General features: G+C 26.2%; 3 protein-coding genes across 7 annotated transcripts; 2 read left to right on the top strand and 1 right to left on the bottom strand.

Annotated features, from left to right (window-relative positions):
* The first annotated feature begins 283 nt into the window (after positions 1-283).
* LOC126904430 (xylulose kinase) lies at positions 284-8,242 on the top strand. Of its 4 annotated transcripts, none has more exons than XM_050683467.1 (11): positions 284-791; positions 1,041-1,244; positions 4,281-4,517; positions 4,633-4,812; positions 5,092-5,193; positions 6,499-6,630; positions 6,852-7,150; positions 7,281-7,570; positions 7,678-7,775; positions 7,832-7,984; positions 8,060-8,242. In XM_050683467.1, exons 2-11 carry the CDS (start codon positions 1,164-1,166, stop codon positions 8,126-8,128), a joined length of 1,641 nt encoding a protein of 546 aa, XP_050539424.1. In that variant the 5' UTR covers positions 284-791; positions 1,041-1,163; the 3' UTR covers positions 8,129-8,242. The 4 variants fall into 4 exon arrangements, with proteins under 4 accessions (XP_050539424.1, XP_050539427.1, XP_050539426.1 ...); XM_050683469.1 differs by lacking the exon at positions 284-791 and adding an exon at positions 809-945; XM_050683470.1 differs by lacking the exon at positions 1,041-1,244 and having other exon boundaries at positions 287-791.
* On the bottom strand, positions 8,129-12,426 carry LOC126904423 (splicing factor 3A subunit 1). The gene is made up of 13 exons (XM_050683456.1): positions 12,224-12,426; positions 11,664-11,828; positions 11,434-11,602; positions 11,063-11,376; positions 10,714-11,009; positions 9,868-10,012; positions 9,592-9,774; positions 9,383-9,507; positions 9,017-9,326; positions 8,864-8,967; positions 8,695-8,802; positions 8,455-8,628; positions 8,129-8,379 (listed from the first exon to the last, which is right to left on the bottom strand). Exons 1-13 carry the CDS (start codon positions 12,285-12,287, stop codon positions 8,278-8,280), a joined length of 2,259 nt encoding a protein of 752 aa, XP_050539413.1. The 5' UTR covers positions 12,288-12,426; the 3' UTR covers positions 8,129-8,277.
* Positions 12,427-12,582: 156 nt separating this feature from the next.
* LOC126904431 (signal transducing adapter molecule 1) lies at positions 12,583-15,523 on the top strand. 2 transcript variants are annotated; one of them, XM_050683473.1, is made up of 2 exons: positions 12,583-12,807; positions 13,970-15,523. In XM_050683473.1, the coding sequence occupies exon 2, from the start codon at positions 13,981-13,983 to the stop codon at positions 15,400-15,402; it is 1,422 nt and encodes a 473-aa protein (XP_050539430.1). In that variant the 5' UTR covers positions 12,583-12,807; positions 13,970-13,980; the 3' UTR covers positions 15,403-15,523. The 2 variants fall into 2 exon arrangements, with proteins under 2 accessions (XP_050539430.1, XP_050539429.1); XM_050683472.1 differs by having other exon boundaries at positions 12,583-12,915.
* The last annotated feature ends 28 nt before the right edge of the window (positions 15,524-15,551 follow it).

The following is a 15,551-nucleotide window of genomic DNA, read 5'->3' as shown; positions in this document are numbered from 1 at the left end:
TGTCTAAACTATGACTATTATAGTAATAATGATTAAGACGAAAATGATATAAATCCCAAGTTATCTATTGAAGAAATAATTAAGCAAAACATTTAATTTTTTAACTTTTAAAACTTATACTTTTGTTTATAACAAGAATATGTTGAATTTTTTATATTTATAACAAAATATATAAACAAATAAAATGTTAAAATAAAAATTGGTTAAGTTATCAATGAATTTGTTAATTTTGAGTTGAGTAAAATGTCATTTTGAGAAATTAAAAAGACCTACCAAGATTTCATCGGTAGCCTATACCTATACTCTCTTCTTTTGTTAATTTTTTTTTTTAATTATGTTTATTATTATTGAAACGTATAATTAAGATAGGTAAAACATGTAGCATTCTCAAAATTTCATTCTAGTTGTGCTTATGTGTTTCAGTAACATATGTTGGTTTCATTTATGTATTCGATCCTTTATTGACAGTTTAGATTTGTCTGACCGTGACTTCTATTTTATTGTACGTCAGGAACGTCAGTATTAAAAAAAACATTTATTGTTGACGTTAGATTTTTAAAAAAATCCTTCGACCGTGTAGAGATGCCGCGGTTTCAGCAGTCGTTACGTCACGGTTCTTTGGGTTAGCGAAGGCGGTTTGGGCTGTAACAAACAGCAGCATAGATAGCTACACTACAATTCACAATAGTATTTTATTATACTTCCGAAATGCTGACACATGCGCGCTCACGTTTGTTCGCCAACGACATCAACAACATTAAACAACAACCGGTTCATAATGCAACGAATAAGTACGTTTTATATTTTAGTGTGGGTATTGGGTCACTATTCGTGTTTGCCATCACTACCGAGACTATGAAAAACATAATGATCAATATTCTCGCCTAATTATTTCTATTATTGTTTAAGTATTAGAACTTGAAACAATATTCGTCTGTAACGCTTGTTAGTGTACTTTCCGTTCTTCCATTAAAATTCTACTATATAACGGTTTTCTAATTACTATTACTATCTCATTAATTTATCGTTTGTGACCTTAGATAAGAGCTATTCGATAACTAATTGTGCGAATACGTACTGGTGATTTAACTTATACCCACAAACGACTGTATGTTCATGTTAGTTGTTGCGGTCAGACAATAATCAAATAAGTAACTACTGCGATGGGCGAACAACATCAGGAACTGTTTTCGGCGATTGATATGCCCAACACATATCTCGGCTTAGACTTAAGTACCCAGCAGGTAGGGGATTGATAACAATTATTGGTTGGGAAAATGGTTTGCTTGAATCTTATTTTACTGTTAAAAATCTCTATTATTTATTTTAATTTCATAATTTAAAAAATTTCCAATTTAAAGTATTAAAAATAAAAATCATTTAACCATACATCCATTGTCCCTAAGATTGAATAGTAGCATTTTGAATTTTTAATTAAACAATTACCTTTTATAATTTGAATACTTAAAATATTACAATTATAATCAAAAATTATTATACGTATGATTTTATAGTAATTAAGTATAGGTTTAATTTATCATACTTCACTTTGTATCTTTGTTAATATTTAAAATATTCTATAACATACCTAAATATTGTGCTATTTATTCAATTGATTTTATTTAGAGCTAAGAACGTGTCACAAATTTAAAATTAAATGTGTCATTACTTTTAGTCAAATTAAATTGTCTTCATTGTCCCAATTTTCAAAATAATTACGTATTTTTATACAAAAATAATTTAAAAGAGAGGGAAATTAAATAATAACCACCCCTAAAAATTTTGTTGAAATTACGCTCATTATTGTCTTGTTAAATTGTATAGTTTTGCTTAAGTTTGTATATTAAATTTTAAATGAAAAATGTATCATAAAAACTTTTATAAAACTATAAGTTGCTGACTCTCTCTCTCTCTTTTTTTTTTTGTAATTACATATTTGTTTCGTTATTTTTACTTAGTATTCTCTAATATTACGGTTACAGTATTCTTATTACGACATAAATACACCATTTATTTATTGAAAAATGGATGTTTAGATTTAATTGCATTATTTCTATACAATTAACGCATTTATAGTATGGTAGATTTAATTTCATATCGATCGATGCGACTTAGTTTTTGTAAAACAAATAATAAAAGTAGTGTGGCATGACACAATACTTTTAATTTTATACACTTGTATGTAACATTTTTCAAAAAGGATTTAGTCATGTTTTTTTGTTCATTACTTACTACTACTAGCGCTAAAGTTATACACTGTTTAATAAACAGTGTCATTGGTACAGCCGAGGAAAGGGGATCATGCTATTCCTATTGACAACAATAATCATTTCTAAAATGAAATGATGAGCAAAAAAAAGGTTTAAAATATAAAATTTTGTAGATTTTTTACTAGGACCCCTTTATTAAAAAAATCTGAAAACGCTACTGTACAGTGTTATTGGTAATTATTAAGTATAATACGACTAATAGAGAGACTAGCCCTTTTAGTCCTTTTAGCGTATTCTATTAAATATAAATATTATAATAACCATTATAATAATTCACATGTGTTTTAAACATAATTTTATCCAATTATTGATTATTAAAAAATTTCGTTTACAATATAATATATTAAAAGTGTACGTTTTTTGATACGTTAAAAAATACATTTTGATCATCAAAATAATTATTCATTTTTATTATTAATATAATTTTTAATAAAGTAAATAATGAAACATATTTAAACATAACATTCATTTACTTTTAAATTTAAAAATAATTATCACTCAATATGTAATTCTGTTTTTTAAACAGTAGTTGTTATTTATGCTGTTAGTTTTTTAAATTCTACATTAATAATTAATAAGTGCGGTTTACATATTAACGGTTCTCAGTGGTTATTATTTGTTACTGATCTATAAAATAAGAGCAGTATTTTGCTGTTGACTTTTTATGATTTGTATTTGACGTATTCATAAATACTGTTAGCGTCTAACTTTATTCTAACCGAGAATATTTGGTAAAATTTGTGTACAGATAGCAAAATGATTTTAAGCTCATATTAAATGAATAGTAAAAAAAATATTTCAAAAATCAATTTATTCTTTATGTTTAAACTAATAATAATTGATTTTATGAAATAATTACAATTTAACTATGACAATACTTCAATACGTACTAAATACAATCAAGCCAATGTTATTATTATTATTTTATTAAATTATCTACTGATTAATTTAAAAATACTTTTTATACATAACTTGTATATATTTATGTAATTAAATCAATAAATATACCTAATATTTTTTTAATTAACCAATGTAATAATACTGTTAACAAGCAAAACCCTTTAGTTTTTTTCCCATAATATGCTTTTCTAATTATCTTTTTAATGGATAATATTTGTTTATGTGATTAGTCTGATCTCTGATAATTATTATTCTTGTCTATATTGTTGGGTCAATCCCATAAAGTACTAAAAAAATTGCAATTCATTAAAAATTTAATTTAGCTAGATTTGGTTTTAATAAACGTTTTTTCTGACGACTGCATTAAAATAATTATATTATTATACCAGTTAGTTTTACTTTATACTGCCCAAAAAATATTTTTTTTGTAATTTAGCTTTTTCTTTACAAATCAGCATATAACTAGATTTTTTTGGACATAAGTTCATTTGTAATTAAACAAGAAATTAATTAAATTATCTAATTTAAAGTAAACAATACTTGGGTAGAAACTATAAAATTTCAGTAACGAACTAAAAATTATTAAGTTTTTACGAAATTTTCTTACATATATTCAATTTGTATATGTAGATACATTTAAATGGTAGCAAAAAAATTAAAAGAAGAGTTAGACAAAAAAATAATTAGATGATTATAATAGCATTCAAAAAATTCCCAAATTATAAATTTCCTATTAAGCTACTATAATAACGTAAATTAGGTTAATATATCTTAAGATATTTTGATCAATTACGTATCCACGGGAGGGTTTTGGGGTCCAAACTCCCTTTCAGCGGTAGTGGAAGGTTGAATATCCCCTTGTATTATACGTTCTAAAGTTATATGGACCATCCCTTCCATTAAAAATTTTTAAATACGACTGATTCTGGTTAATTTTAATACATTTTAGTAAGGGACTTGAGTCGTTTATTTCAAATTATATTTGTATAATGTATTGAAGTAAACAATTTAATGGGTTACTTTGATTTTTCTAAAATGTGATATACGATACATTATATTAATATAAACTTATTTATAAAGAACTATATTCATCATAATTTTTTTTTAAAGCTTAAAGGAGTAATTGTCGATGAAAATTTGAACAAACTATTTGAAGCTTCTGTTCATTTTGATTTGGAACTTCAAGAATTTCATACTCATGGAGGTGTTCTTAGAGATAAAGAAAATCCCAGGGAAGTGACTGCTCCTACAGTTATGTGGGTCAAAGCTTTGGACGTACTCCTTGATAAACTGCAAGTATGTGGAGCAGATCTCAATACAGTTGCCGCCATTTCAGGATCGGGACAGGTAAATTATTTTATTTTTAATTAAAAATCGATTGACCAAGACTTATTTATTAACAATTAACTGATCAAGTAAATAACACGAAGGAATCTATTGAGTTCGACAATATTTTGTGTAGCAACACGGTACAGTTTACTGGACAAATGGTTCTCACAAAACTTTAAAATCTTTAGATCCATCTGGATTTTTACATACTCAATTAGCATCATGTTTTTCAATAGTGAATTCACCTGTATGGATGGACTCAAGCACCACAAAACAATGTAAAAAACTTGAAAAATCTGTGGGAGGAGCACAAGTAAATTTAATTTTAATGGCTTTTATCAGTGGCGTATTTAGAAATCTATAACAGTGAGAGGAAGATACGCAAATAAAATTTTCAATTAACAAGTTACCATAAAATGTTGTTACTTATTTTGAACTGATTGTGATTAAAATGAAAAAAGTTCAACAAACATTTTTATATTAGCAAAACATTGTTAATGGGTTGTCACGTGCCATTGATATTCTAAATTCTCCACTGGCTTTCATTTCATATTGAATCAATAAAAGTTGAACTAATTAAATTTTTTTAAAGGAATTAGCTGAACTAACTGGGTCAAAAGCTTATGAAAGGTTTTCAGGACCACAAATTGCTAAAATAGCTGAAAATCGACCAGGAGCTTATCAAAACACAGAGGTAATTATATACAGAGTTACTGAAAAGTTTTAAAAATATTCTGAAAATACTCCGAGCTTCAAACATATGTTAAAAAAAAGGCTTATGTTATGTACTATAAGTTAAAAAAAAATTGTTCTGACGACTTATCTTCTATGTAAATAGCGCCTGAATATAAACATAAAATATTATTTTGATGCAAAATATCTTTTTTTCGTGTTGTTATAATTTTTTTTTATTAACTTGTCTATATTTTATATCAAACGATCTTATAGATGGGTGGGGTCAAGTACCCCTTTTTTACAAAAAGATCTAAGTGTTAGTGTGAAATATTTTGCAGCTTTAATGTTAATTCAATAAGTATATTTAAAAGAAGGAGCTGTATTAAGTTGTTGTATACAAGATAATTCTTTTAATATTAGCCACTCGATTTCCCATAAAATAATAATTATGATAAGATAAATTTTTTTTTTAGGTCATTCTATATACCTTAAAAGTGTGTCTACTTTATTATTTTAAATTAAAACATTTATAATTAACTAACTTTTAAATAAAAAATGATACAATCAAAAAATTGACTGGTTGATGACAAATTTTGACACATTATTTCAAGTTATAACTACTTTAAAATATATAAAGTGGAAGTGAAGTGTGTGTTATTTTATTTTTATCATTACGCATTACTCTGCTGTGTTCTTCTTCCACTCTATATTTAAAAATGTTAATAACATCCGAAATAATGGGTTTAAAGTTGTCATTTTTTTAATTATATCATTTTTTATTTTATAAGCTAATTAAATAGGTATGTTGCCATTTAAAATAATACAGGGATTACTTAAAAAAAAAACTTTATTATTACTAAATGGAGATATTTATAAAATTAAGAAACACTATAAAGAATTTTCTAAATATAATTATTATTTTAAGAGAATTTGAGTGGCTATTATTAAAAAAATTACTATGTATATAACAACTTTTTATAATTTATCCTTAAAAATTATTATATTAGATTATTAAATATCAATTTCATACTAAATGTAATTACTTTAATAGTATTTATTTATGTATTATACTTATTGTCCAACCTCAAGTAGTTGGAATTAAAGCAAGGAAAAAGAAGAAGATTATACTTATAAACCATCAAATTTAATTTGTTTGAAATGAGAAAATAAGAGTTCTTTTTGCCTGCAGAATAATTCTTTTTAAAAATTAAATTCTACAGATTTACATCAAAGCGTCTTTTATGATTGTGATTTTAATTGCTATTTTTTTGTTTTGCTAATGTTATCTTTTGAAAAAACTATTAATTTTGTTTTATTAATTTAGAGAATATCACTGGTGAGCAGTTTTGCATGTTCTCTATTTCTTGGTGCTTATGCCCCTATTGATTGGTCTGATGGATCAGGAATGAATTTAATGGATATAAAGACCAAAAAGTGGTCTGAAAAATGTTTGGAAGTAAGTTATTAGAAACGTTATTTCAATTTTTTTGTTTGCAAAAATAATACAGATGTATCTGTATTTATAGTGGGTGGTGGGGTGATAGTAATGGAGAGAGACCTTAAGTTCAAAAATGGTATTTCGGGTCCGTAAATGATTATTCTACCTACCACAAATAATGCTCTTATCTAACATTATTTGTAAGATTTTTTTGTAATTTACTTTATTATATAATTTAGGCTTGTGCATCAGATCTTGAATCAAGATTAGGATCAACAATTCCTTCTGGTACTGAGTTAGGCCAAATTAGTAATTATTATGTAGAAAGGTTTGGATTCAATTCCAAATGTAGAGTAGTATCCTTTACTGGAGACAATCCTGCTTCTTTGGTTGGTCTTTGTCTAAGAAAAAATGATGTAGCCATAAGTATGGGAACCAGTGATACCTTGTTTTTATCATTAAGTGAACCAAAAAATTTAACTGAAGGACATGTGTTAGCTAGTCCGATTAATAATGATGCTTATATGGTTTTACTATGGTAAGTTATTTTTTTATAAATTTATAGTTGTTGAAACAGAGTTAATCCTAGAAATATTAAGTCATATTCTTGTTATTATCATAACTATAAAAAATTAAGTAAATAAAGATATTAAATATTTATTTTTAAGTTTTAAAAATGGATCACTTACTCGTGAAAGAATACGGAATCATTATGCTAATGGGTCATGGGATGAGTTCAATACTTTATTGGAAAGAACACCAAAAGGAAATTTTGGCTACATAGGTTTATATTTCGATGAACAAGAAATATTACCTTGGGTTCAAGGTGATTATAAATTTGATAAAAATGGTGTTCAAATGGAGAAATTTCCTAGTCGTGAAATTGAAATCAAAGCACTTGTAGAAGGTCAATTCATAGCTAAGAGAGCACACGCTGAACAATTAGGATTCATAATTGGTTTGGATATATTTATTTACTAATAATTCATAACTTATCAATTATACAAAATCAAAAAATAAATTAATAATATTTGAATATTTTGATTTTAATTTTAAATTATGTAGGCCCTGAAACGAGGATTATAGTTACAGGAGGTGCTTCTGCTAATAGTACTTTGCTTCAAATTCTATCTGATGTATTTAATGCTCCTGTTTATACACAGGTTTTATTCATTTAAAATATTAATTTGAACCCATTATAAAAATGTTTTATGTTTAGGAAGGAGCTAATTCTGCTGTTCTGGGTGCTGCTTATCAGGCTAAACATGGTATAATGCGTAATCAAAATAGTGGGGGTGACTTTTTCCATTCTGTTGTTAACACTGTTAAACCAGCAAAATTAGCATGTTCACCACACAAAGATGCATATGAAGTATGTATCAAAATAAAGTGTTCAAAATTAAAAATGGTATATTTAAAATGTTTTTTTATTTGGTTTTGTTTACAGACATACACACCAATGGTTGTACAATATAATAATATTATGAAACAAATATTATCAAATGGTACAAAATAATTTGTTGTGATTAAAATATTTTTATTTGTTACCAATTATTTTAATGTTATTGTTAATGAAATTTATATTATTTTATTGTAATTTTAAATAAAAAATCTAGTGATAAACACCTTATGAATGTATAGAACTAAATAATTACAACTTTTAAACTACTTCTTACGACCACCACGTTCTTTAAGTTGTAAGTGTATAGTTGATCCTGGTCCAATATTGTAGTAGGCTAGTGTATTAGAATCTTTAAAAAACAATCCCTAAAAATATATTAAGTATGTTGTAATTATATATAGTATCACATTTTGAATTTAAAATGATAAAATTTGACTTACATCACATTGTAATTTTTGTTTACCAGGAGGCATTCCAGTTAAATCATGAATTTTAGATTTAATTACTGAAATTGTTTCTTGTAGTGGTAATGTTATGTTTAATAGCTGTCCATTTAATTTCCATTCTGGTTTATCAGTAAGTACTGGGGTAGTTACATTGAACATAACAGGGCCCTAAAAATGTTGACAATATTTATTAATAATTAAGCATATAAAATATTTCTTGTTTAGGTATTTTACATTGAATTTCATCATGAACTGTAATTCAGGTTCTAAAGATTCTTCTGTTTTCTGTTTTTTCATGAGAGGTTCATCTTCCATCATTTCTAAACCATGTTTCATGCCAAGCTAAAATTAGTAAACAAATAAATGAAAAATGTGATTTATACTGTTCTTATGTTTTACATACAGTAGGTAATGGTGGTTGTTGTTGCATCATTCCACGGGCAGCCCCCAAAAATGGATTTGGTGGCATTTGTTGTTGCATTACTGAATAAGGCTGAGCTTGGGGAACTAAAATAATAATTATTTATCTATTATGTTTAATCAAATTGTAACTTACCCATCATTTGTTGCGGTTGTTGAACAAGCATCATAGGTTGTGCTTGCATCATACTTGGTTGATGTGGTTGCATCATAGAATTTTGCATTGAGTTAGCCATAGACATTTGAATAGAAACTGCTTGAGAAGTTGGTGGATGTGAAATAGTTACTGTGCCTTGGACAGGTTTAGGGCCAATCTTTTCTTTTTCATCATCATGAATTAATCCTTTAACTTTATGTATTTGATGTATTTGATCTTCTAAAGTTATGTTAGCCCTAGCAGCTCTCGTTGCAGCTTCAACACTAGATGTATGACCATCCCATGTTGCCTATACCGATAAACATTAATAATTTTTTATTTTTAAATTAAAGAAAAAAGTAATACTTTATCATCTTTACGAGTTTCTTCTTCTCCAATTTTTTTACCGATAGCAGTTTCTTCTACACCAACACCAAAAATATCAGTACGGCGTTCAGCCAACTGTTTTAAACTTTCTTCAATAGCAGTACCTAATTACAAAATGATAAAAATAAGTAATTTTTATAATATTAAGTTTAAACATTTTAATATTGTATCTAAATTATAAAATTTACCAGGTGCATAAACAGATTCTTGATTCATTTTGTCACTAATATGTTTATCTCTCTGTTCAACCCACCGAGGATCTAATAATCCAATTCTCATATGTTCTTGTACTTTACTAGCAGGTATTTTTTCACCAGTAATAGGAGATATTAAATATTCTTCTGGAGGTGCTTTCACTGGTGCTCTAACAACTTGAAATTAAAAATTATAATTGTTATTAAAATAAAAATTTCAATATGTAATAATAAAACACATATTATTATAACTTTTAAATGAGTACTTACTTTGTTTAGGATTGTACCCCTTCTTAACAATAACTTTTTCAGGTACAGGCGGTTGAGTCAATTGATTGGAACGTCCATCTTCCTTAGATACACCAGGAGGTAAAGTACTTTCTTCATCACTAGATGATTCATCCATATCTTGTATCTAGTGGAATAATTAATGAATTAAGTAGTGTTAAAAAATATGTCTATCTATGGGAAATAATCAAGTGCTGCAAATAAATAATAAAAGTTACCAGTTAAGAGATTTTATTTTTAGCACCATACCAAAATAAAAACATTCAGTGAATTTTTAAATAAAATTTATCATAAGATGAACCAAATCACAAAGTCGGCTAATATTAATTGTACAAAATAATAGAATAGCAAATTAAATTTGTTATTTGAATGTTTACTTTTATAAGTATAGGTAAATCATTAAAATTATCAGTACCATAGATTGATATTTTTCTTTTTTATTAAGAAAAGAAATAGGAAAAAGATCCAACTACTTTTATTGCTAATTTAAGTGTGTTTTTCACTTGACATGTATTTATTTTTATCTATAAAAAGGGTTACCCATTGAACTATAAATATATTCCAATTTAAATTTGTACATAATTAAAAATAATTCAAGGATATATAAAAGTGTATTGAATATAACAAGCTTTGGTAAAGTATTTTAACTAATAACTCAAAAATTTAAAGCTAATTGGACAACCATAGTTCAGAATCAATACATTTTCAAACCAAAGTATAGTGTGTGGCTAAAGAAATAACATCATACATCAATTTTTGAGAAATTTCAATAGAGACAATATAGATTAATTAATAATGTGATTATTAATTTTTTTTTATATATTTTACTTGATTATTATCTCTGCTAGGTTTCTCTTCACCGGGTACTCGGAGTTCACTTTCTGGTGCATAAGCTCTACTTCCTATTCGATTTTCCATTTCATCGTCACTATCAACTTGCATGTTATCTTCAGCATCACTTAATTCAATTCCTGTTTCACCATTGTCTACACGTTCTTGCATTAAGGTCCGTACTCCCACTTGATCTGGAGTAGTTGGTGGAGGAAAGTTTCCAATTTCACCATATTGAAAGTCAACAGTTTCGACAACAACAAAATCATGCCAATCAATTTGAGCATATGCCACTAAAAACAAACTAATTACTAAATTGAACATTATTAAGTATTCATTTACTTACATCTTTCTTTTTCAATTAACTGTTCTTCTTTTCTACGTAGAGCATCTTGATGTTTTTGCCATTCAGAGCGGTATTTAACATTATTTAAAATTTTCTGTCTGTCTTCACTTTCATCTTTTAATTTTTTCATTAAATCTTTAGGAGGCATCAAAATTTTAGTATACTGTTCTAGAAGTTTAGTAAAATATTGGAAAAGTGAATGTTGAGGACGTAAAAAATCAAACTGGAAGTTTCGCTGTTCTCTAGCCATTAGATTTGTAAGAAATTGTCTGCCATTACGAGCAACAAACAATGCTGTGAGTTTAACTATATCTCTAAAATAATTTATTAAATTAAAAGTATATAACATTTAATAAAATAGGTTTAAATACAAATCAAGTGCTGATATTGATGGAGGATCTGCAATAAATTCAAATTCTTCTGGTGGATCTTTTGGTATAAATACTGCTTCTTGAACTTGCTTTAGAATTTCTTGTTGTTTTAATTGGGTAGCTGTTGACACACTTTTAGTTTCTTTTGGAGGTAATGTGGGTTCTTGTGCTAAAAAATTTAACAACATAACTATTATATTCAGTATGATTTTTAAAATGTAGTATATTACCGGCTTTTTCTTTGAGGTCTTTAACTTTATGCAAATAATAAGCATGATATGGATCTCCTTGAGTGAGGAAGTTAAATTTAGGATTTCCCAATTCATTTTGTCTAATACGTGATTCAAATTCAGGTCCATTTCTGGCTACAAAACTAGCAGTTTTATCGACAATATCTAAATTTAATATTAAGGAACCAGTTTCATAGAAAATAGTACTCTCAAATAAAATGAACAAAATATATATAATCATAAAATTACATTTAGTAATACTGAAATGTGTTTTAGAACTAAACTATTTGTGTAGGTCTGATGTTTTCGAAATGTATACTAAGTTTCTTACTAAAATTAATGTGGCTTTTGAAGTTAAGTATTTTTTTTAATTACCTATTTTAAGCTTTATACTTTAAATAATTTAATAAAAATTTTAACCAAAAACGGAAAATTAAAACATGATATTACAATTTATTGTGTTTCACGTCAAGAAAAAAATACAAATAAATTGAATTAGTACTCAAATTATAAAAAATAAATAAGATATTATTATTAATTAAATATTTTATAAAGGATACTTCTTACTTCTGGAGGCGGATAAATAATGCCAATAGTAGGCACTTCATCAACTCCTTCCGGCATATTTAGGACTAGCTAATAATTATTTTAAAATATTCCTATATATTATTTACTTAATGTTTTCACTGTGATCTATGATTTATAATCTAAATTCATTCTTCAACTTGTCAAATAAAAAATTTCTTGTAACTGATAATTCGGCTACTAAAATAAACAATAATTTTTTAACTTTTATATTTTTTTAGGTTATAAATATTGAGTACCAAGATAATATTAAAGTAGTTACCTGGTTTATACCACTAGGAACTTGTTATATCATCCTCAGTATTATAATTTATAAAATTGTTATCATATTCTCAAAAATTTTATTTATAAAATCTTGAAGTCTTTGTTATACTTCAAGATTGCTTATGTTAAATTATTATCGAGTGACTATTTCAATGAATAAATAAACACTCAACAGAAAACTAAATCATTTTAATGTTATTTTGAGTACTTGAAATTAGTTTTTTATATTTGTGTGAACTCTATCAAGCTACGTCAGAACAGTGTTTTTAGACTTTCAGTTTCAAGAGTACAATACGTAAGGACTGTTTGTATTATTTAGACATTTTTTTTTCAATATTTTTAGTTTATGTTTTTCAAATTATTTTAGCAAACTTAATCTTTGTTTAGACTATGAAGTACTACAGTAAGTAAATGGTTGAGGTCAGATAATATATACGAATTTGAATAATTAGTTTTATTCACCCTAAAATTTTTATTTTAAAGTAAGATTCATTTAGTAATACTTGAATTTTACTTTTTTCAAAGCGTTGTGTTTCAATATTCTTTGAAAACTCTTAAATGCAATTATCTACTTTCTTTTAATTTTTTTTTGTGAATATTTAAAAAAATATATTATCCATCTAAAATATTAGTGTATTTTTTATTAAATTTATTTTGATCTTTCTTTATAGTAAAATTCTAAATATCTACTTGATACTATAATAGATTTTGTATAATAAATGAATTATTGTTTATTGTTTAGACTAAGAAGAATTTTTTTTTATTTTATGTCAAGATTTTAAAATTTTTTTGGTAAAAAACATTATTAACAGAATAATGTTATGTTTGTTATTATAATTTGGATTCTAGATTATACAATTTAGCTACAAAATATTATAAATATATATAGTGTTCAATCATGTTTTGACAAATCCTATAACTTTTGATTAATTGAATATTTTTTGTTACTTTCTGTTATAAAAAATTGTTAGACCTTAGGACTATTAGAGTATAGAAAGTAAATATTTTTATTTTATTTAAACAAAATAAAATTTCTAAAAAATCACCAGAAATGTTAAAAAAAAATTAAAAATGGCCAGTTAATAGAGTAGATTATAATATAGTATTAGGTATTATTAATGGTATCAAACATTGGCTTATGCTCATTAGAAAAAGATACATATCATGTATTGGTTATAGATATGGAATTTTATTCATGAAAATAATTGCTGTTTGAATGATGAGTGCTTATAATTGAAGTAAAAAATATAACTATATTACTGTCGTATTATCAATTTAATTACTTATCATATAATTTTATACAATAATTGTATCTGTATCTGTATAAATAAAATATTCCATTTTTTAATTCAACTTACAAAATTATTTAGTATAGTGTAATTTATTAAATACAACATTTAAAATTTTTTTTAATTTTTAGTCAATATTTAAACATCTTTTCATGGCTGTTTTTTCAGAGCATCTCAAAATGGGATCATTTTTGTTATCTTCTTCATTTGACGCTGATGTAGAAAAAGCAACTAGTGGCACCAGTACAACAGATGACTGGGCTCTAATAATGGAAATATGTGATAAAGTAGGTGGATCATCTGTTAATTCAAAAGATTGCTTTAAATCAATAATTAAACGACTGAATAATCAAGATCCACATGTAGTTCTTCAAGCTATTACTTTGTTAGATGCTTGTGTGAATAACTGTGGTAAAAATTTTTTACTTGAAGTGGCTTCTAGAAACTTTGAACAAGAGTTTCGGAAGTTATTAGCTAAAAATTTACAACAAAAAGTGGCTGATAGATTAAAGGCAATCCTTAAAAAATGGGCTGAAAATGAGTTTAAAAATGATCCTCAATTAAATCTTATTCCTTCACTGTACAGCAAATTAAAACAAGAAGGTATAGACTTTTCAGTTATTTCAGATAATAATAATTCTAACTCTTCAAAGTCTAAAGATTTAGTAACTTTACAAGAAGTTGATGATATTGCTAAAGCAATTGAACTTAGTCTTCGTGAAACAGAACATTCTACACAGAAAAAACCTGCTAGTGATAATATTGAACGACGAGCAAATTTGAAAAAAGTTAAAGCTTTATATGATTTTGAAGCTGCTGAAGACAATGAATTATCATTCTCATCAGATGATATTATATATGTTGTTGACTCATCGGATCCTAATTGGTGGAAAGGATTTACAGATAAACACTCTGAAGGGCTGTTTCCTGCAAATTTTGTAACCACAGATTTATCAATATCTAAAGAAGTTGTTGAAAAATCTAACACAAGGAAGTCTAAAGTTAAACATTCTGCTGAAGATTACAAATCAGTAGAAATAGATGAAAGTAAAATTGATCGTTTATTTCAATTATTACGTGAAGCAAATCCTGAAGATGACAGTACAGACACAGAAGAAATGTCTATTTTAGAAGCACAAGTAAATGCTATGTCACCAATGATAGAAGCACAGTTGGAACAATTAGATAAAAAACATTCCCAGCTTACTCAACTATGTACTGAGCTTTTGGAAGCTGTTAAATTATACAATATTTTTATGAAAGAACCACCAGCAAATTATGGGCCTAAACATCAAGAAAACCATATCCCAAATCCAATGTCACCACAGCATATGATTCCACCAGCCCATATGCAAATGTATAATGGAATGATAGCAAATTATCCACAAATGCCTGTTGAACACTTTATATCTGGTTCTCAATATCCTATCAATCCAGGACATATTATTCCTGGTCATAATATTGGACCTTCAATGCATGATCAACCACAATACCAAATGTCACAAAATTTATCCAATTATAATCAAATGTATGTACCTTCAGAATCATCATTATCACAAGTAATTAATTATGCACCTCATCCTCAACTACCAGAACAATAAATCACAGTATATCAATATATTCATCCTCGCTTATGTGTTTTATTATATAGCAATATATTAAATAATATTTTGTTTGTTTTATTTGTAGGTAAATAAATAAATGATACAATATCATATATAATTGCTCATTGTTATTTTATTATTATAAT

The sequence above is a fragment of the Daktulosphaira vitifoliae genome, unplaced genomic scaffold (assembly GCF_025091365.1).
Source record: "Daktulosphaira vitifoliae isolate Bord-2020 unplaced genomic scaffold, ASM2509136v1 Scaffold_4, whole genome shotgun sequence".
Classification (NCBI taxonomy): Eukaryota; Metazoa; Arthropoda; class Insecta; order Hemiptera; family Phylloxeridae; genus Daktulosphaira; species Daktulosphaira vitifoliae.
Note: the sequence above shows the minus strand (reverse complement) of the source record. Positions and strands in the feature narration are given on the sequence as shown.

What these genes read in the sequence shown, in the direction of transcription:
- LOC126904430 (XM_050683467.1), top strand. Translation starts at nt 1,164, where the DNA reads ATGGGCGAACAACATCAGGAACTGTTTTCGGCGATTGATATGCCCAAC. An exon ending in AATCTGTGGGAGGAGCACAA is followed by an intron (nt 4,813 to 5,091) that starts GTAAATTTAATT and finishes ATTTTTTTAAAG; the next exon opens with GAATTAGCTGAACTAACTGG. An exon ending in GAGCTTATCAAAACACAGAG is followed by an intron (nt 5,194 to 6,498) that starts GTAATTATATAC and finishes TTATTAATTTAG; the next exon opens with AGAATATCACTGGTGAGCAG.
- LOC126904423 (XM_050683456.1), bottom strand. Translation starts at nt 12,287, where the DNA reads ATGCCGGAAGGAGTTGATGAAGTGCCTACTATTGGCATTATTTATCCG. An exon ending in GGGGTACAATCCTAAACAAA is followed by an intron (nt 9,775 to 9,867) that starts GTAAGTACTCAT and finishes TTTAATTTCAAG; the next exon opens with TTGTTAGAGCACCAGTGAAA. An exon ending in AAACTCGTAAAGATGATAAA is followed by an intron (nt 9,327 to 9,382) that starts GTATTACTTTTT and finishes TTATCGGTATAG; the next exon opens with GCAACATGGGATGGTCATAC.